The sequence below is a fragment of the Erinaceus europaeus genome, chromosome 17 (assembly GCF_950295315.1).
Source record: "Erinaceus europaeus chromosome 17, mEriEur2.1, whole genome shotgun sequence".
Taxonomy (NCBI): Eukaryota; Metazoa; Chordata; class Mammalia; order Eulipotyphla; family Erinaceidae; genus Erinaceus; species Erinaceus europaeus.
The window spans coordinates 60,988,503-61,010,174 of record NC_080178.1 but is presented as its reverse complement, the minus strand read 5'-3'; the positions used below and the strand labels follow the sequence as shown (position 1 = coordinate 61,010,174).

The 21,672-nt window shown below is 36.4% G+C and overlaps 1 protein-coding gene across 10 annotated transcripts in view; it reads left to right on the top strand.

Annotated features, from left to right (window-relative positions):
• EMSY (EMSY transcriptional repressor, BRCA2 interacting) overlaps positions 1-21,672 on the top strand; it is an 82,179-nt gene that overhangs the window by 14,978 nt on the left and 45,529 nt on the right. For 4 of the 10 annotated variants that reach the window (XM_060176776.1, XM_060176774.1, XM_060176781.1 and 1 more), the window contains 5 exons: positions 244-419; positions 2,165-2,317; positions 4,465-4,724; positions 14,418-14,688; positions 19,151-19,405. In XM_060176776.1, the coding sequence (XP_060032759.1) occupies positions 244-419; positions 2,165-2,317; positions 4,465-4,724; positions 14,418-14,688; positions 19,151-19,405 (1,115 nt within the window). The remainder of the gene's footprint in view (positions 1-243; positions 420-2,164; positions 2,318-4,464; positions 4,725-14,417; positions 14,689-19,150; positions 19,406-21,672) is intronic. The other 6 variants (XM_060176778.1, XM_060176780.1, XM_060176779.1 and 3 more) reach the window with 2 other exon arrangements.

Genomic DNA, 21,672 nt, shown 5'->3' with positions numbered 1-21,672 from the left:
GAAGTTTTTTTTCAGAGTCTCAATTATTATGTTCATTAGACTATTCAGATTATGAGAACCTAAGTGTGAAATTCTTTGAATTCTGATTATTCATAATTTTGATCTTGCTTGCTTAAAATAAAGTCTCTTATTCAGCCGGGGTGTTTTTTTATGATTGAAAAGGCTATATTTGTTTGAAAAAATATATTTGATTTATTTTTAGTGATCAAGAACCCTTGTAGCATCGTTTTCTTTTTCATTTAGTATGTCTGGACCTAATAGCTCTTCAGAATGGTCCATTGAAGGTCGCCGATTGGTGCCACTGATGCCCCGACTGGTTCCCCAGACTGCCTTCACTGTTACAGCCAATGCTGTTGCCAATGCAGCTATCCAGCACAATGCATCTCTTCCAGTGCCTGCAGAAACAGGAAGCAAGGAAGGTGAGTTAAAAAAAAGTAATTTCTATCTGTAGGGATGACTTTTCTTAGATTTTTCAAAAAAAGTTGTTTTATTATTTTTTTTATCTGTTTTTATTCATGTGTTTAAAGGTTGAAAAACATAGTGGCAGCTCTTACTCTGAAACTAGACACTATCATATTTTCAGAGTCAGCCAAAGTTGACTCTCCTGTTCTTTCAAAGTGTGAACTATATTGATAATAATCACAAAAATGAAAAAAGGATTATTTTTAAAAGAGATGTACTTATTTACATGAGAAGGAGGGAAGAGAAAGAGCCGGGGCATTACTCTGGCAGAGGCGATGCTAGGGACTGAACTCAGGACCTTAAGTTTGTAAGTCCAAGGCTCCAGCCACTGTGCCACCTCTTGGAATTAATTTTTTAATGTAAGCATATCGTGTTAGAAGTGGATACAATGTCTTAATGAGTGACTAGGAAAATAAATAAGGCAACAAATCGTTTACCTATTGGAGAAAAATGTTGAAATGATACTTGAGAAAATAAAAACTGTTTTTGTCTTCAGGAATCAGTGGTATATGCTAGGACCTCTCTATGTTCTAGTCAGTGTGTTGAGTCTACTAGGGAGTACTTGGTAGGTGGAGAGGCCTTGTGGTTACCATTTAGTGTAATAATGGGCAAGTGTTATAAATTCTTCTGTAATTACCAAGAGTCATTTTAAATTCAATAGTGCATATTTCAAGCTTCATTTGATGTTGCATGAGTGATGACAATGCAGTTGGCAGATCATTTTGTGGAATTGTCTTTTCTTCCTGGCAGTGACCTGTGGAGTAGAATGAGATGTTCTTGTTATAAAGCATGCCAGACTCTGTTTTAAGCTGAAGGAAGTTTCATCTAGAGAGAGATAGTTACCGGTGTGCAAACTTGGCCTCCTTTGAGTTTTTGCTTGCTGTTGGAGAGGTATCTTTTTCTCCTCTTTCACTTTTACCTTTGTTGTTCATCAACTCTCTGGTTGAATGGAAAGAATATGGGGTTTCTAGTAGTCCAGTCTGTGTTTGAATCTTAATTTGTCAGTTCCTAGCTATGTGAACTCCAGCAACTCTTTCAGCTTCTGCGAGCCTTTAGTTCTTCATCTCTAAAATGAGGGTGTGTTGTTGTGAGAATCAGTGACGTCTGGAGAGAATTTAGCACTGTTCATAGTACTCAACAAATGGTATCTTTGAGTTATTCTTATTCTATTCAAGAAATTGAAATATGATGCTGTCATTATATTAGCTGAGTTATTACTGCACTGCTCGGATAGCAAGTGACTAGTGAGTTGGTTTATATTAAAGGAACCTTGTCTTGCTTCCCCCAATAGCCAGGTTGGAAATTGCTGTTGCTTAGAAAAAATATCACTTCATCACTTGTGCTGCTACTCATATTAAGTGGAAATATAAGTTTATTTATTGTCCGACTCCTGCTATGAATGAGAAATGGCTTTCATTTTCCTCAGTGTAGTTTTAAACTTGACTTCTTTGTAATTGTGCTCTTCTCCATTGGCAATACCATTTGTAGACAGCTGTTAAATACTTAGGGAAACTTACTTATGTGGTGGTTTCGGAAAAGATTATCAATACATTTTAACCTTTGTACTATCTAATACTGGCCTTTAACTTTTGATCACATAAAAATGTTAAAAAAATGGCCTGCAATAAAAAGGAATAATTATTCGGTAAGTGTGGAGAGTTTTGGTGAAAGTTAACAGCAAACTTTTTTATCGTTCCTTCAGTAGTGGTTTGCTATTCCTACACAAGTACCACGTCAACCCCAACCTCTACCCCTGTTCCAAGTGGCAGCATAGCAACGGTTAAGTCTCCAAGACCTGCCAGCCCTGCCTCCAATGTAGTTGTCTTGCCAAGTGGAAGTACTGTTTATGTCAAAAGTAAGTGATATTCTCGGTGTTATTAGGGCTATCTTGGCTAAATGATGCAGCATAGGCTATGATTAGGTCTGTCTTCCTAGATTAATTCATTGGTCTGCTGGTTATTAGTAGTAGTTTTTGAAGAGTAAAGAATTCTTTCCTTTACACTTGACTAGCTATATATTGCCTTGTAATTAATTCTGGGGGATGAGGAATTAATTCATTTTTGTTCTGTTAGGAGTCTGTCATGTACAGAGCTGCCCTTCAAATATTCACTTCTTTTTGATTGTCATGGAATAGAAATGTGACTGAAGTGAAAGGAGTTGTACTTACTGTTGCTTTATTTAGTGTTCACTGTGATGATTAGAAGCCTTGAAGTATTCCTTAAGTTATTGTATATAACATAACATCCAACTATTAGATTCAGTAAAGCATTCGGTCGAATCCATCCTTTTTTCTTTCTGGTTAATAGTAATCTTTTGAAGTTTACTTGCAGTTTTAAACTCCTTGATTCTACCCTGGAAAGAAGCAAATTCATCTTCGGTTCATTTTTTAAAGTATCTGTTATGCTAGTGTTTTTGGTTTTTTTAAAATTTATTATTGTCAGCTGAAGCTTACATGATTTTCATTTTTCTCAACTTAATTTCTTTTCAACCTTAACAGTGGAATTTGCTGTTTTTGACTAAAAGTCTACAAAGACACTTGAGACTTTGGGGCATAAGGAAGAAAAAACCCCAAGAATCTAGGACTGTTAGTAAAGTTTGCTTTCAGGGGTTGGGTGGTGGTGCACTTGGTTTAGTGTACTTGGAATCATGTGCAAGGGCCCTTCTGAAAAGAAATGTCTTGGAGCTTCACAAAAGATAAAGCGGTGCTGCAGAAGTCTCTCTTCCTCTCTTATCTCCCCTGCTCTCTCACGTTCTCTTTGCCTTATCAAATAAATAAGCAAAAGTAAAAGTGTATTTATAAAACTTGATTTCTGTGGATTTGGCAAGATGATTGGTTATTTATTTATTGTCAGATAGAGACAAAGTGAAAGAGGCCACAGCACTGATGCTTCCTTTAATGTGGTAGGGGCAAGGCTTGAACCTGGGTCCACACATGGCAAACAAAGCCGCACACTATCCAAGGGAGCTATTTCACAGACCTGCAAGAAGATCTTTTAAAGTAACTGTAGAGACCTGTTTTCAAATAACTTTTCAAAAGCATTGAAAATGAGCCCCAAATATGGGGAAATGGGCTTGTATAATATGTAGTTTAAAACAGCAGAGAGTATATTGCTTCATTCTCAAGTCACACTGGCAATATTGGTTTGAGGTAGAATCATGTATTTACATTATTTCATGTGTGTACAGTACTCTACCAGGAAAACAGACCTATCAAATTTAATCATTGTCCTTTGGGAACCCCATTATAATAGGAGTAGTACAGACCAACAAACCACGTTGTCACAGGGTAAGTGATACAGGAGAGAAGGCACAAAATGATTATAAGCTTAGAGAAGATGTAGGTTAACTTTGCTCAGAGGCTTGAGGAAATGATGTACAAGCTGACTGCAGAATGAAGAAGAGGTCATTGCTGGGCGATGTGGTATTCCCCAAAGAATAGTAGCTAGAGTCCATTTAGATGCCTAGCTCAGATGTGGTAATGTAACTTGGGGGAATGGTTAACAGTCAGTATGCCAAGGTGCACTGGCAAGGGTAAAACAGGGTACAGGATGTTGTGTGATTTAGGAATGATTTTGTGTTTCATCTTGTAAGAAAATTAAAAATTCAAAGGCACTGTAATTTCACATCTTGTATCCCACTATTCATCACAAATAAAAAATGAGGGGAAAAAAAAGAACAACAACAAAAAAACTACCAACGAATTTGAGAAAAGTCATTGGCATGATTTGATGTGAAAATTTGTAACTGGCAGTAGACTAGAGGGGAGAATAGAAACAGTGAGATTGGAAGCATGTTTTTAAAAGTTGTTACTGAAATCACATTGGAAGTGATAAGACCTGATTTAACTGTCCGGGCTAAAGAAAGGAATAGAAACAAATCATCTGAGGAGAGAAAGATGAAATTTACTGTCTGGTGGGCATGATACAAAGGGAGAGGTCAAGAATGATTGATGATGCAAAGATTTTAGATTGGTATAAACATAGTAATGTCCTTGCTTTTCAGGTGTTAGCTGCTCAGACGAAGATGAAAAACCCAGAAAACGAAGGCGGACAAATTCTTCAAGCTCCTCGCCTGTTGTTTTAAAGGAAGTTCCAAAGGCAGTTGTTCCGGTCTCAAAGACAATCACTGTGCCTGTGAGTGGCAGTCCCAAGATGAGCAACATCATGCAGAGCATTGCCAACTCCTTACCACCTCACATGTCTCCTGTGAAAATAACCTTCACCAAACCATCAACACAAACAACAAACACAACAACCCAGAAGGTATGTGGTAGAGGGAATCCCTTCTTGACAATGACTGTCTTCATCTCAGTGATTCAGACTTACCACAGACACATTGAATATCTGCTACATGCGAGACGTTATACTGGTGATGTTCTCATTTCTTTTAATTCTGCACATAAAACTTGTGATAGGTGTTAATAGTTCACTTATTGAAGATGAGATGCAGGGGTGTCAGATGACTTGGCCTTAAAGGACACAACTAGAACTATCTTCAAGTCTTTTCTCCTATTTTATAATTATGATGCCACTTAGGAAAAAAATGACTCAGTTTTCGTTTGTCTGGAGTGGCAGAGTTTTCAGTGTTAGGTATTTCATAGGAGGAAGTGTAAGGGTAATGATTATGGGAATAGTTGTCTTTTTTTTCTTCTTCAATTTTTAAAAAAACACTTATTTCCTTTTGTTGCCCTTCTTGTTTTATTACTGTTGTTATTGTTGTTCATGTCGTCGTTGTTGGATAGGACAGAGAGAAATGGAGAGAGGAGAGGAAGATAGACACCTGCAGACCTGCTTCACCACTTGTGAAGCAAACCCCCTGCACGTGGGGAGCTGGGGGCTCGAACTGGGATCCTTACGCTGGTCCTTGTGCTTTGCGCCACCTGCACTTAACCCGCTGCGCTACCGCCCGACTCTTGTCTTTTTTTTTTTTTTGCATGTACTCATCAATTCATTCCTAAACTTAGTTTAGGTTGTTCGAATCTCAGCATGTTCAAATCATCTATTTTGTGTTATTACAAAAAAAAAAAAAGTTCTCATGCTTATCTGGATGCTGATGACTCTAGATGTGTTGCACACCTATATTTCTGGGATCTCCTATCGTCATCTTTCAGAGCTTCCTGTTTCTTGGTTTGCTTATTCATTTGCTAGAGGACGTCATCTGGCAGCTTCTTGGTGAAGGGGCAGAGAGAAATTATATTTTTGAGGCTACCAATGAACTAAAGTTTTCTTTATTCTGTTCACCTATTTTCTTGATGGTTTGAGTAAGATTTTGTAGAAGCTTTTGGTTTCTGTTATTGTTTTTCAGAAGCCCACTGCCTGTTTAATTTCAGACACTATTTTTCTTTTTAAAGACTTATAGTCACTTTCAGGGTTCTGATATTTTCTATGATGTCAGGCTTCATTTTATCCATAGGATTCCATACTCAGTGCCCTTTTATTCTAGACACTTAAGTCCTTCAGTTCAGGGAGATGTACTGAATTATTTATTTGATTTTTTTGTCTGTTTCTCTTTTTGGATCACTTACTACTTAGGGTGTTGAATCATGTGGGTTGATCCTTTACTTTTTATACTTTTTCTCATTTCCGTTTTCCATTTTTTTTTTTCTTTCTATTCTATAGTGATTAACATCCTGATTTTGGAAATAGACTTTTTGAATTCCAGTGCTATTCAATAGTTTTTACTATGTGACTTTGCAAAAATGTATTTCTAGACCTGAGTTTTCTTATTGTAAAGTAGGCCAGTTGCTAGGTGATGGGATACCTGGTTGAGCACAAACATTACCATGTGCAAGGACCCAGGTTCAACCCCTTATCACCACTGCAAGGGGGAAGCTTCATGAGTGGCAAAACAGTGCTGCAGGTGTCTCTCCCTTTCTCCCTCTCAGCCTCCCTTTCTCCTCTCAATTTCTTTCTTTCCTACCAAACAGAACTAATAAAAAAAAAAAAGTAAGTAGCCAGAACAAATTTATCTATGTTTGTAGAGTTTGGGTGTTTACATAAATGGGACAACAAATGTAAGACTGTTCTAGAACTTATGTACCATAAATGCTCTGAAAGCATTGTGCGCATGTGTGTATGTTCACATCCTCCAGTACTTCTATGGATTACTTTCATTTGTGTTATTATACTTTTAATTTCTGGTAACTTTCTTGTCTCTGAAAATTCTTTTTCTCAAAAAATAGTTTTAGGGGTCAGAGATAATAGCTCACAGGGTAAGGCACATGCAGCCCAGTTAGATTCTAGCCTAGCACCATATTGGGAGCAGCATAGCACCAGGAATAAATTCCCAGTGTTGTGGTCAGTCTCTCTTTTTCTTTGTCTGAATGAAAAAATTATCCTGGGAGCAGTAAAATCATATGTTCTTGAGACCCTAGCTCGGGGGTGTGGGGTGAGGGGTGAGAGTTTGTTTTTTCAGGCTGTAGTATCCTCATGATGTCCATCACAATTTTTTTTTTTTGGATGGTTTCTTCTTGCATATTTTCTCTCTTACGTGTACAGAGTGAGAAAGAAAACATATTTCTTATTTAATTTTTATTTGTTTAGATCTTTTATTTTAGATTTTCCTTAAATGCTGGCTGTTCACTTATGTATTAAAGTAAACACTAAACAGCTGACAGACAACTGTGTTTGGTGCATTGTAGGGTGACCTGGCTAGGCTATTTTGTTGAGAAGCACTCATTCCCTTTTTACCATCAACAGTTGTTGTTCTCATTAGGACTTTTTTTTTTTTTTTTTTTTTTATGAACTGGTCAGATTCCTTAGCAAAGAATCTTCCCATTGCCTAGAGTAGTAAGTCAATTTGCCAATATTTAGGGAATGAATAAGATAGAGAGCTGGGTGGTCTTATCATTTGTATGTACTTAACCTCTTTGTTTTCAGCATAGTACCTGACCCTTCAGTGTGATGTCATCGGCTTCCCTTAGAGTCAGTCTCTCCTTCAGAGATATTTCCTAGTTTTCTTTCATGGGACAGGATAGCTAGCTAGCAGAATGTTTATTACGGGCCGGGTGGTGGCGCACCTGGTTGAACGTACCTGTTACAATGTGCAAGGACCCAGGTTTGAGCCCCCAGTCCCCACCTGCAGGGGAAAAGCTTCACAAGTGGTGAAGCAGTGCTGCAGGTCTCTCTCTGTCTCTGTGCCTCTCTATCCCCCCCTGTATCTTGATTTCTGACTGTCTCTATCCAATAAATAAATATAATTAAAAAATGTTTATTAAACAGGTTTTTAAATAGTTTTTCTCTTTCTAGACCTACTTATACCCTCTCTTCAGAAATAATTGTTGTTTTCAGTTTGAGAGCAGTCTTTCTGAGGTTCTTTCATTCATACCGACTGGTGTTTATTCTATGTGACATTGTAGGTTTCTGCATTCTTGGGTATGCTTGATCAGTAAATACTAGTCTCTTGTTTTCCAGTTTCCAATACTTTATAGCTGTGTCTTCCTTTTGAACGTATGGGCCTTACCTCCCGCCATTCATTTTTAATTCCCTTCATCTTGATTAAAAGAGCTAAGGGGAAGGTAATGGTGATATATTCGTTTTTTATTTACACATTCAACTTCAATCCCATGGTTGGTTTTATTAAAAAAAAAGCAACTCCTCGGAGAAAGGGGAGATAGCATAACGATTTTACGAAGAGACTCATGCCTGGGCTCTAAAGTCCCAGGTTCAGTCCCCTGCACCACCATACGCCAGAGCTGAGCAGTGCTCTGGTAAAAAAAAAAAAAAAAAAAAAAAACCAAAAAAGCCACATGACAACAAAACAAAAACTCCTTGAATTTCCTGGGAAAGTGATTATGTATCATTAATACGTTATTTTCTTCTTTTTCTTTCTTCTTCTTCTTCTTTTTTTTTTATTATGCTATTTTCTTAATAAGCCAAGAGTAATAATGAACTGATTTATGGACTATAGCTCTATTTTCAGTCTTAGGATGTAATATTAAAATTAAGCAGTAATTTTTATGGTCAAGGATGCTTGAGTTAAACCCCCGATTCTTCTAGTGTGAACTGAGGTAAATTGACCAACCTTTCTATATCTGTTTACCCATCTGTGAAATGACAATGCTAATCTTGCAAAGTATTCTCAAGATTAAATGAGATAGGTGTGAAGCATAAGCGAAGCTTACAGCATGTATAAACAAATGTTATGATCCGGCAGGTGGCGCAATGGATAAGGCACTGGATTCTCAAGCATGAGGTCTCGAGTTCAATCCCTGGCAGTGATATCTGGTTCTTTCTCTCTCTCCTCCTATCTTTCTCATAAGTAAATAAATAAATAAATATTTTTTAAAAAAAGTTAGCTCGGGGCTGAGTGGTGGCACACCTTGTTGAACGCACGTTACCATGTGCAAAGACCCAGATGTGAGCCCTGGGTCTCCACCTGCAGGGGGAAAGCTTTGCAGGTGGTAAAGCAGGACTGCAGGTGTCTCTCTGGTTATCTCCCACTGTCTCCCTTTCCATCTCAATTTCTGGCTGTCTATCCAGTAAATAAATAAATACAATAAAAAAATTTAAAAGGGGGGCCGGGTGGTGGCATATCTGGTTGGACACACATGTTACAAGGTGTAAGGACCCAGGTTTGAGTTCCTGGTCCCCACCTACAAGGGGAAAGCTTTGCAACTGGTGAAGCAGTGTTGTAGGTGTCTCTCTGTCTCTCTCCCTCTCTGTCACACCCTTCCCTCTCAATTTCTGGCTGTCTCTATCCAATAAATAAGTAAAGATAAAAAAAATTTTTTTTAAGTTAGCTCCCCTCCTTAGCAGGTATTTTATCAATAGAAGTGTTTGTTTATACTGTTGAGAATGAATTTTTCCAGATAAGTGAATTTATCTGCTTATATACTCTTCTAATTGGTATTTGAGAAGTAATGTAGCAAAGTTATATAGCTAAAAGAGCAAGTATCTCCCATCCATGCCCTTCTATTGCCTTCAACTCTCTTTTTTATTTACTGTGTGTATAACTAGGTGACATTATACTGAATGCTTTTCCCTCCATTTTTCCTGTAGACTAAAATTTGCCATGAGTAGAGACTTTGTCATATTCATTACTGCATTATGTAGTGTTTAGTACAGTGCCTGGCATGTTAGTAGTTGCTAAGTAATTTTGTTAAATACATTAATTGATAAATGAATAAAATTGCTTTTTTACCATTATTATTTTTTGGACTATGAATATCTTTATAAAACAGATTATAATAGTACATGCAGTCCAGAGTTATCAGACTAATTTAATGAGACGATTCATGGAAAATGCTTAATGTATATATGGTGAATACTTAGGAAATGTCGTCTGACTTGATCAGCTCTCCAGTCTTCCTTGGGAGGCTTAAATCATAATACTTGACTAGATGGGAACTCATCTAATAGGAAGTTGGTAGACCTAAACCTTTTCTTTTGGTTCACCAGTTTTCATATATATATATATATATATATATATATATATATATATATATATATATATATATATATATGTTTTTTTTTTCCTCATTAATTGGGAGTAGTTGAGATTGTCAGATTTTAATGCTCATTATAAGAAGCCTATTTATCTCCAAAGTCATAAAGACTCATAACATGACATTTGAGGCTCAGAACTTTTCTGTTTCTTATACTGTGTTTTAAACAATAACTATTTAAAACAAAACCAGGACTCACTCATTCCACAAATATTTGAGAATTGTATTCTAGATGCAAAAGTTTTTCTTACTTAGTGTGTACTCAGTGCCATTAGATTTATTGTTTCTTGAACACATTGTGTATGGGTTGGACTGCTAGATAATCTTTGGAGCTTCTATGTGATTTTTGTTTTCCTTCTGGTGGGTAATTGGATTTCAAGAAATCATTGTAAGATTGTTACCAGTATTGCATTCACCTTGAATTTCTCCAAATCCTATGTAAGTCAATTGAGGAATTATTTTAGAGAAAATGATTTTTACATTAATTAAAGTTATTTTTGAATTCGTGGACTTGATTAAAATTCAAATACATTGTATATTTTCAAGGTAGACAAAACTTCCACCTGTGTTATTGTGGTGCCTTCATTTTAAGTATAACATTGGTTCAGCACTTATAAACAAAGCAACAAAATATAGCTTTATGCTTTCTTGTGCTTGATTGATATTTTTCATTTTATCCTTAGGGTGCAAGTCCCAGCACTCTTAAGGAGTTTTTGTGAATGCTAGAAGGTCAGTAATTTGAATTATGGCCTGAATAAACAATGCTTGTTTCACTTGGTTTCAGAATCCCTTTAATTTTCCTGTTGTAGTAAGTAACTTACAAATACAAGTAGATTTTCTTCAAAGTGGACATCTAATTTTGGATAGCCCCTTTTCAGATCAGAAGTCAAGTTGTAGACTGAAATCTCCAAATGTTTTATCATTTGTACCTTTAGCCTAGAATATACTTTTAAAAACTTTAGATTTATTTTGCTTTCTTAATGTTAGAAGCCTAGATGCTTATTTCTAGTTCTGAAATTGCAAGTATTTGACATGAGTGTAAATACTTCCCTTTCTTTTGCCCATGACAAACACTGCTAGTTGACTGGCATGCTTTCCTGTCTTTGTTGAGGCCTTCATTGAATCCTCAACTGTGTCTCAGAATCTTTACTAACATACACTGTGTTCCAGGAAAGCTGCTACTATTACTAGCTTATAATTGGCAAATAAGATATCTAATGCCATTCTCCTTTTATTTAGTTGGATGTGATAGTAGCTGTGAGTTCTTTGGACTCTCAGGGGTATCAGAAATTGATGAAAAATATATAATTTAAAAACATAAAAAGAGTACATTAAAATGTATTTCAAGATTGACTTGACCTGTTACTGATACCCTTAAACATTCTTTAAGTAGTAATAACAAATTGCTTACTAGTACCATTTGTTGACTACCAACTATTGACCACCTGCTATGTGCCTAGCACTATGTTAGATGCTTCACACTGTTAGCTCATTTAATTCTTGTAATGATTTTAAAAGGCAGGTATTATCCCCATTTTATAGATAACAGAGCACAGAGATTTTTTAATTTTTCCAGGAATCTGCCACTAGTCCATGACAGAGATAGGATGTGAACTCAGCTTCATGTGACTCAGACATCTGAGTCACATCTAGTCTCTTTGTTCGGATAGGTCTAGTATGTCTCTTTATATGGGTGGCTGCTTTTTGTAATAATGCTGTATAGGTGTTTGCTGATCAAGTCTAAATAGAAGTTTGCTGTCGAGCTAAATAGCTATTTGCTGGTCAAGATTTGTTCTTCACACTTGACTCTTTTATAACAAACTCCTGAAAGTCATGGACATGAACTTATAGCTTATATTTTTCTGTAACACTGACTATATATATTAAGAATGATATCAGCAAAGCTTCTTTGAGATAGAGTTACTGAGTATGGACGTATTTATTACATTTTAACAGTTTTATCTTCAAGCCTTCTTTAGGACTGATACAAAAATAGAAAAGAATTTCTCCCTTATATTTTTTGAAAAAAATTTTTTTAAGAAAAATCTTCTGTTTGAGATAGGTATAAGTAATATTGGTGAAATATAAAAAAGATACTGCTCTGTTTTGGGTATCACTATACTGCCATTGTTCTCAGTGCAATTAAAACTCTGATACTATTTATATTTTCAGTTATAAAATGGGGATAATAATAGTATTTGTTACAGGGTTGTTCCGAGATACTATAAATAAGTCAGTGCATGTTGGTTCTAGAAGCAAATCTTGAATCTGTTCTTTTCCTTAAGTTTGATATTTCCATACATCAGTGAGTCCTTTTGACTCTACCTCTGAAAGCAATTTGAATCTCATAATTTCTTTTTATTTGTACCACCAACACCCTGGTGTAGGCAGCCTCTATCATTTCTTCCTAGTCTATTGCAGTGTTTTCTATATGAATCTCACTGTTTCTATTGTTGGCAGTTTTCACATAGAGCTAGAAATAACCTTTTAAAATAAATAATCAAATTTTGTTGTTTCCTTAACATAGAACCCTCCTCTGGCTTTCTATTATACTTAATATGAAATCTAAATCCTTTACACTAACTTACAGAGTTGATTTGGCTTTGCTTACTTTTCCAACCCCTCCTTGCATTGTATGCTTTCAATGGGGTGATTTTCATTTTTAAAATCACCAAACTAATTCCCACCTGAGGTCTGTTGCTCCATCTTGTCCTCTCTGTTTGAAGTGCTTTTTCTTAAGCCACCTACAATATTGTAATTATACTGGCTGACCTTAACGTCTTTCCCCTGTTTGTTCCTTCCCTCTCCGTTCGTTGCCAACCTGTGAACAGATCCTGATGGTTTGACCTTTACGTGTGTAATCTGTTCATCACTTATTGTTATTCTTTTCACCACTTCTCAAACAAAGTCTTTGGTCAGCATCATCTCTGCTTGGTTTATTATGAGATCTACCCACTTTGTCTCTGTTTCTGCCTTTCTTTTATTGTGCTTTCCACATAACAGATAAGAACTTTTAGAAGACTGTTTTAGAATAGCTTTAAATTTACAGAAAGATTGAGAAGGTAGTCGAGAGTTCTTAAATACACTGTTTCCCCTGTTAACATTTTAAATTATAAATTATAAAATGATAAATGTATTGGTGGACCGACATCAAAGCATTACTACTAACACAAGCCCAGTTTATTCAAATTTCTTTATCTTTTACCTGCTGCTTTTCTCTGTTTCAGGATACCACTTCATATTTACTTGTCATGTGTCCTTAGACATTGTTGACTGTGAAAATTTCTTAAGACTTTTCTTGTACTTAATGACTGTGACAATTCTGAGGGTGCCCCACTGTTGGAATTTGTCTGATGTCTATCTCATGTTTAGACTTGTGCTAAAGAATTTTGGAAGGAAGGCCACAGAGATAAACGTACTATTTTCTGTTTACTGTCAGACAGCATGATCTTCTATTCTTCCATTGCTTCTCTCTCTTTCTCTCTCTTTTAATTTATTTGTTTTTTAATTTTAAAAATTATCTTTATTTATTTATTGGACAGAGACAGCCAGAAATCAAGAGGGAAGGGGGTGACAGAGAAGGGAGAGAGCTAGACACCTGCAGCCCTGCTTCACCCTCTCAAAGCTTTCCCTTTGCAGCTAGTGACTGGGGGCTTGAACCAGGGTCCTTGTGCATTGTAACATGTGTGCTCAACCAGGAGCGCACCACCCGCCCCCCAATTCTTCTCTCGACCTATCTTCTATTTCTCTTGTAAATTCTAGTTCTGTTTATTATGGCCTTGAAGTTTCTTGAATATATCAAGCTTTTTTCCTGCCTCAGAGCCTTTACAGGTGCTGCTCCTTGTGTCACTGAATGCTTTTCTACCATGATTCATAACCCCATTTATTTCTTTATTTCTACTCAAATGTTATCTTGTCAGATTTTTTTAAAAAAATATTTTCCAAAAAATTCCATAAAGCACTCCCATTAACTGTTATTTCTTACCCCTTTTATTGTCTCTCCCATTTATCTCTATATGATTTATATTTACTTTTTAACTTTTTTTTTTTTTTTATTGTTTCTCTCCCCATACTAGAATGGACTTCCAGGAAAGTATGTACTTTGTTTAGTTCATTCCATTATCTTCAGCATCTAGAATCATGCCGGCACATAGTAGATGCTCAACAAATATTTGTAAATGAACAACTATCTAAATTACTTTCAAGAAAGATTGTGCCAATTTATACCCTCTGAGCAGTATAATGAAATGCTTACTTCACTCTAACCTTGCACAACATTGCATATTGTCTTTTAAAATATTTGATTGGTAAAAATTGTTTCTTGTATATACAGTTTTGGTGGCTGCTAGTGAAGGGAAGGTTTTCATATATTTTTACTTGTACATTCCTTTTTGTTAAATGGTTTCTTCATGTTTCATAAGCTTTTTTTGAATTGCAAAAAAATAATAACTGTCTAGATTTCTTAATAGTATAATAGGTACCTGAAAATAACGTATTTTTCCTTCCTTAGGTTATTATAGTGACCACATCACCAAGTTCAACGTTCGTGCCCAATATTCTCTCCAAATCCCATAACTATGCAGCAGTCACTAAGCTTGTACCAACCTCAGTTATTGCTTCTACAACCCAGAAGCCACCAGTAGTTATCACTGCTTCACAGTCCTCTCTGGTTAGTAGTAGCAGCAGCAGCAGCTCTACACCTTCGCCTATTCCCAGTACAGTTGCAGTAACAGCTGTGGTATCTTCCACACCATCTGTAGTCATGTCAACAGTAGCACAAGGTAAGTAGTTGCCATTTAATTCTGCCCCTGTGCTGCATAGGAATTCTGAAGAAAACTCTTGAGAGTGTTTTTTCTGCTGCTCAGTTCTATCAGAAATCACTACTCACCCCCTTCCACTTTATATGGATTCAGGTAGTGAGTTACTTTGCTTTCCTATGTTAATATGCTTACTTTGTCTTTTCAGATGTATAGTGTCTACTTACCTAGTCATTTGACATTCACAGCATGTAGGTTAAATTTTGTTACATTTGAAAGGGGATGCAAATATCTTTGTATTGACATTGATTAATAAGGAACTTAAAGCTACTATAAATTCTCCAGAACAAACACTGAGTGCACAACCTCTTCAAAATAAGTCACCTAATGGTAGAAGGTAGTGAAAGAAGATTATTTAAAAAGCATATCGTGTGTCTGTCTTTTCAGCCTCAAACTTTTCTGTTGGGTGTACAGTGGGGAGACAGTGTGAGAGGAATGGAGTCTAACTTGCTGCTTAATAGCAAAGAAAAGGAAATGTGGAGACCTCCCTTCCAAGCTTAGATCAGTTTAGCACTCTTCCTTATCTTTATCTTCTTTCTATGAGAGCAACAAATAGCACAGTTAGAAATTTATTTATTTAATTTAATTTTTTACAGTTTGGATAAGCCTTAAGACTGTGATCAGGGGGATGCATTCATTATACAAGACTCATACTATTTATGGTGTGTCATGGGGAACACTGAAGCATAGAACAGTGCTTTGTGTTGTTTTTTTCATTAAATTTTACTTGAACAATACATATCTTAGATAGAGCAGGACTTGGAAATATCTTGGTTTATGAACTAGTAGTGAGTGCAAGTACTTGAATTATGAAAAACAATATTTTTTATAATTGCTTTAGTAATGTTTAATGTATTCTGTATAACTTCATTAGTAAAGAAGACATTATACAGATGAGTCTGTGCTCTATATTCCTTGACTCTAGTTGTGGTGGTAGGCTGTGAGAGTACCTGCTGTTTTCTGGCTGTAATACCCATTTAACAGTTTTCGTCAACAACAGACCTGAAACTTTATTTGTACCTTTGGTATTTTTAAAAAATTATTTGTGGGGGCCAGGCAATGGCTCACCTGGTTGAGTGCACATGTTACAGTACACACAGACCCAAGTTCAAACCACTGGTCCCCACCTGCAGGAGAAAGCTTTGCAAGTGGTGAAGCAGTGATGAAGGTGTCTGTCTCTCCCTTTCTATCACCCCCTTCTCTCTGGATTTCTCACTGTCTATCCAGTAAATAAGTAAAGATAATTAAAATGAATAAACCATTTGTGTAACAGTAAAATAATATAGTGTTATCAAAAATAAATCCTTTTTATAGAGAAAGTCTGTTTAAAAATACTGGTTGTAAATATGATCCAAATTTATCAGTAACTTCAAGGCTTAGAACAGGAAAGGTTACCACCTCCCTCTTCACCTGACTGAATTCTATGCAAGTATTAAACCTTATTTGTAACTTTTCCCCCCAAATACTACTTTTCAGATTGTAATGAGTTAGTTTAAACATGCCATTAAAAATGATTCACATGGAAAGATTAGTTTTTGAATGGCAAAAAAATTCTGCATCTCATTTTTCAATAATCTATAAACTAAAGTCATATCTTGAGAATTCTAACTGGGTCACTAAATAATCATGAGAAAAGTTACAAGTGGTCATACTCAATATTTGTAGCAAAACTATTCTGATATAAAGCTTTAAGGTATTTCTTTTCAGAAGTTTAGAATTTCCATTCATACTAGAAAGCATGCATGCATAGGAAAAGAAATACCATTGACTTGATATATGACCTTGAGAGAAATTCTTAGGTTTTTTTCACCTGTAATCGTATAATCAACAACCCAATAGGGCTGTTATTTATTTGTTTGTTTGTTTGTTTGTTTATTACCAGAGTACTTCTAGGCTCTGGTTTATGGTGGTATGGGGGGATTGAACCTGGAGCCTCAGGCAGGAGAGTTTCTTTGCATAACCATTATGCTATCTCCCCTGCAGGGCTATTATCTTTTTTTTTTTTTAACTTTATTTCTTTATTGAGGGGCTGATGGTTTACAGTCGACAGCACAATATAATAATATGGGGAGTCACACGGTAGTGCAGAGGGATAAGCACACGGACCGGTTTAAGGATCCAGGTTCGAGCCCCCGGCTCTCCACCTGCAGGGGAGTCACTTCACAGACAGTGAAGCAGGTCTGCAGGTGTCTGTCTTTCTCTCCCCCTCTCTATCTTCCCTCCTCTCTCCATTTCTCTCTGTCCTATCCAACAACAATGACATCAGTAACAAAAACAATAACCACAACAACAAAAACCAAGGGCAACAAAAGGGAAAATAAATATAAAAACTTTAAAAAATATATAATAGTATGTACATATATAACATTTCCACATAACAGTACAACCCCCACTAGGTCCTCAGGGCTGTTATCTTAAATGAATTCATATTTCTAGCAGAGAGAATTAGGATTTCACTCACCATGTCAATGTTTTGAGCACTGTTGAAATAATGAGAAGAAACTGATAAATTAGTAGTCTGATTATCAGGTACACAGATTATCTTACATCTCCCACTACATATTTCCATCATTGCTACTTTGGCAGTGGGTGTAGTGAGGCACTTAAACATTTATTCATAAAAAATTCTTTTTTATTAGTGATATAATAGTGATTTATAAGATTACAAGGGTATAGTTCCATATCATACACACTACCAAAGTTTGGTATCTTTCATTGAGTTGTCTCGCTCTCTCTTCTCACCCACCACCATAATTACCATAGTTAGAGAAGGGAGTCAGGTGTAGTGCAGCAGGATAAGTACAGATGGTGCAAAGCACAAGGACTGGCGTATGGATCCCGGTTGGAGCCCCCGCCTACCCACCTGCAAGGGAAGTCGCTTCACAAGCAGTGAAGCAGGTCTGCGGGTGTCTTATCTCTCTCTCCTCCTCTCTGTCTTCCCCTCCTCTCTCCATTTCTCTCTGTCCTACCCAACAACAATGACATCAACAACAACAATGATAATTATAACAATAAAACAACAAGGGCAACAAAAGGGAATAAATAAATATTAAAAAATTATTTTAAAAAGTCTTAGAGACAGTTTGCAGTTATACTGTTTATTTTATTTATTATTAAGGTTTTACAAGTTCTTGTGTTTCAATTCTCTGTTTTCCAAATATGAACAAAATTACTTGGTAGCTATCATTTATTTAATTGTTTTTTTTGTGTGTCCTTAACTCAGTAAGCACAGTCACCTCCAGTTCCATTCATTTTGTTCCAAAGAACACAGTATCATCTTTTAAAATTACAAAGTACTATTCTATTGAATATATATCCTATAATTTCTTTATACAGTCATCCATAGATAGACATTAAGTTCCATGCCTTGGCTACTGTACTTAGGAGTACTTACTTTTGTAGCATGTGTACTCAACCAGGTGCACCACCGCCCGGCCCCCAGGGGAGTACTTACTTTTGAAGAGCTGTGAAAAAGCAGTTCTGAAACATATACCAAAGTTAGTTCGATTAAAAAATTAAATTGTAAAAAAAAAAAGTCAATATAGTTTTTTTAAATATATTTTTTTCATGTTTATTTACTTTCCCTTTTGCTGCCCTTGTTTTATTGTTGTAATTTTGTTGTTGTTACTGATGTCGTCGTTGTTGGATAGGACAGTGAGAAATAGAGAGAGGAGGGGAAGACAGAGGGGGAGAGAAAGACACCTGCAGACGTGCTTCACTGCCTGTGAAGCAACGCTCCTGCAGGTGGGGAGCTGGGGGCTCAAACCGGGATCCTTATGCCGGTCCTTGAGCTTTGAGCCACGTGCACTTAACCCGCTGTGCTACCACCTGACTCCCGTCAATATAATTGTTAAAATGAATAGTTCTCTGTGAGTTGTTTTCTAACGTTATATTTAAGCTGGCTCACTACAGTCTAAAATGTAGTGTTTGCAAAGATTTAAAACTTTGTGATCTGGGAAGATAGCTTAATGATTCTGCAAAAGATCCTCATACCTGAGATGCCATAGTTTAAGTTTCATTCGCCAGCAATAACACATGCCAGAAATGAGCAGTGCTCCAAAATAATTCCAACAGAATTTATTTTGTTTTGTTCTAACACTAGTTACATCAACAGCCTATATTTTCTTCCAAACCTCTGTTGAGAGAGATCTCTGTGTGTATCCTGCTCATACTTTCTCTTGCGCTAACTTCACCAAGGAAAACCAGGGTTTTTGGTTTTGTTTTAAATCTGAGAGAAATAATGTCATCCTTACAGAGCTTGAGAACTTGAAGTAGATAACAACATACTTGACATTTACTCGGTGCTTAATAAATCATTGTTTCTCTTGTTTTACCCAGTCTTTAAGCTATTAGCTATTACATAAGTTAGAAGTAGCCTTAATTATGCCTTGTTATTAAGTTATCTTTCCCCTTAACTCTTCTATAGGTGTATCTACATCAGCAATCAAGATGGCATCAACCAGACTTCCTTCACCTAAAAGCTTAGTGGGTGCCCCAACTCAAATTATTGCACAGTTTCCTAAACAGCATCAACAGTCTCCTAAGCAGCAGTTACATCAAATACAGCAGCAGACACAGCAGCAGGTAGCCCAGCCTTCTCCAGTGTCTCATCAGCAACAACCTCAGCAGTCTCCTTTGCCACCTGGTATTAAGCCTACCATTCAAATCAAACAGGAATCAGGTAACTGGAAATGTTTTGCAATATATGGTAATTTCCCTCAAGTTCTATGAAGGCTGTTGTTAATACATATATGAATTAAGTTTATGTACATTTTTCTTGAGCACTGAAGTTTTAATTACAAAATATATTTTAAGACCCTCCTATTAGATATAGATACATAGACCTGCTATAGCCTGGGAATAATAAAGGAAGAGAATAAACTGTTTGTACAGTTGGAATAAATCTTCTTTTCTTTTTATATTGCCACCACTGTAATCTCTGGGGCTTGATACCTACATGATGAATCACCTTTTCTGGAGGTTACTCCCTCTGTCCCTTACTTGATAGGACAAGGAAAAATTGAGAGGGGAAAGGAGAGATAGAGAAAGAGAGATAACCTATAGCACTACTTTACTAATTTTTCAGCTGTCTCTCTGCAGGTGGTGGGGGTGGTAGTGGTGCTTGAACTGGGTCCTGTTATGGTAATGTGTGGGCCTAACTGGGTGCACCTCTACCACAGGCTCCGGGATTAAAGTTTTCAGTAAACTGATTTTATTCTATTCTCTTTTAATATTTGTGTATGTGTGTGTGTGTGTGTGTGTGTATATATATATATATAGTTAAGGAAATAGACACAGGAGTGAGTAAAGAGTTTGAAAGAATTGTCATCAGAAATGTAGAAACAACAAATGAGACTCTGGAGGAAAACACTAATTATCTAAGGTTATTAGAGAGCTAAAAGCTGAAATAGCTGAGCTAAGAACACAACTAGCTAAACAATACTAATCAGTATCAGAACAGGGTAACAAAATAGGTGAACTCCAGAAAACAGTAGAGGGCAGAGAGAATAGAATCAGTGAGGCTGAAGACAGAATTAGCAAAATTGAGGACGAATTAGAGACAACTAAAAAAGAAGTAAGAGACTGCAAAAAGAGATTAAGAGATACTGAAAACAACAACAGAGACCTATGGGATGATTTCAAAAGAAACAATATACACATTATTGGATTGCCAGAGGAAGAAAGTATTCTTCAGACCATAATAGCTGAGAACTTCTCTAGTCTAGACAATATCAAAGACATAAAGGTTCAAGAAGCCCAGAGGGTCCCAAACTGAATAAACCCAGACTTAAAGACACCAAGACACATCATATTTAGAATGGAAAGGAATAAGGATAAAGAAAGGATCCTGAAGGCTGCAAGAAAAAAACAAATAGTCACCTATAGAGGAAAACTCATAAGATTAGCAGCAGACTTCTCCACACAAACACTACAGGCCAGAAGAGAATGGCAAGATATCTATAGAGTACTTAGTGAGAAAGGCTTTCAACCAAGAATACTGTATCCTGCTAGACTGTCATAATGACTAGATAGAGGCATAAAAACCTTCTCAGACAAGCAACAGTTAAAGGAATCAACTATCACCAAGCCTGCTCTGAAAGAAGTTCTGAAAGGTCTCCTATAAATAGTCAGACCACCATAAATATGCCATATATCAGAACACTCTAAAAATCTACAAGAATGGCTTTAAAATATCTTCAGTCTACAGTATCAATAAATGTCATAGGCCTGAATTCACCTATTAAAAGACACAGAGTAGGAAGATGGATCAGAAAACACAACCCAACAATATGCTGTCTACAGGAATCCCACCTAACTCAACAAGACAAACACAGACTCAAAGTAAAAGGTTGAAAAACTATCATACAGGCCATTGGCCCACAAAAAAAGGGCAGGAACAGCTATTCTCATATCTGACACGATAGACTTTAAAATAGATAAAATTAAAATAGATATGAATGGTCATTTCTTAATGCTCAGATGATCAATCAAGAGGACTTAATAATTATTAACATCTGTGTACCCAATGAGAAGCCATCTAAATACATCAAACATCTACTGAAAGATCTACAGCAATATATTAACAGCAACACAGTCATAGTAGGGGACTTCAACACCCCACTCTCTCAACTTGACAGATCACCAGGCAGAAAATAAATAAAGAAATGAGGATGCTAAATTAGAAGATAGATAAACTAGAACTATTGGACATTTTCAGAGTCATTCACCCCAAGAAACTGGAATACACATTCTACTCAAGTCCACATGGGTCATTTTCAAGGATAGACCATATGTTAGGCCACAAAGACAGCATCAGCAAATTCAAGAGCATTGAAATCATCCCAAGTATCTTCTCAGACCACAGTGGAACTAAACTAACACTTAACAATCAACAAAAGATTAGTAATAGTCCCAAAATGTGGAAGCTCAACAGTACACCACATAACA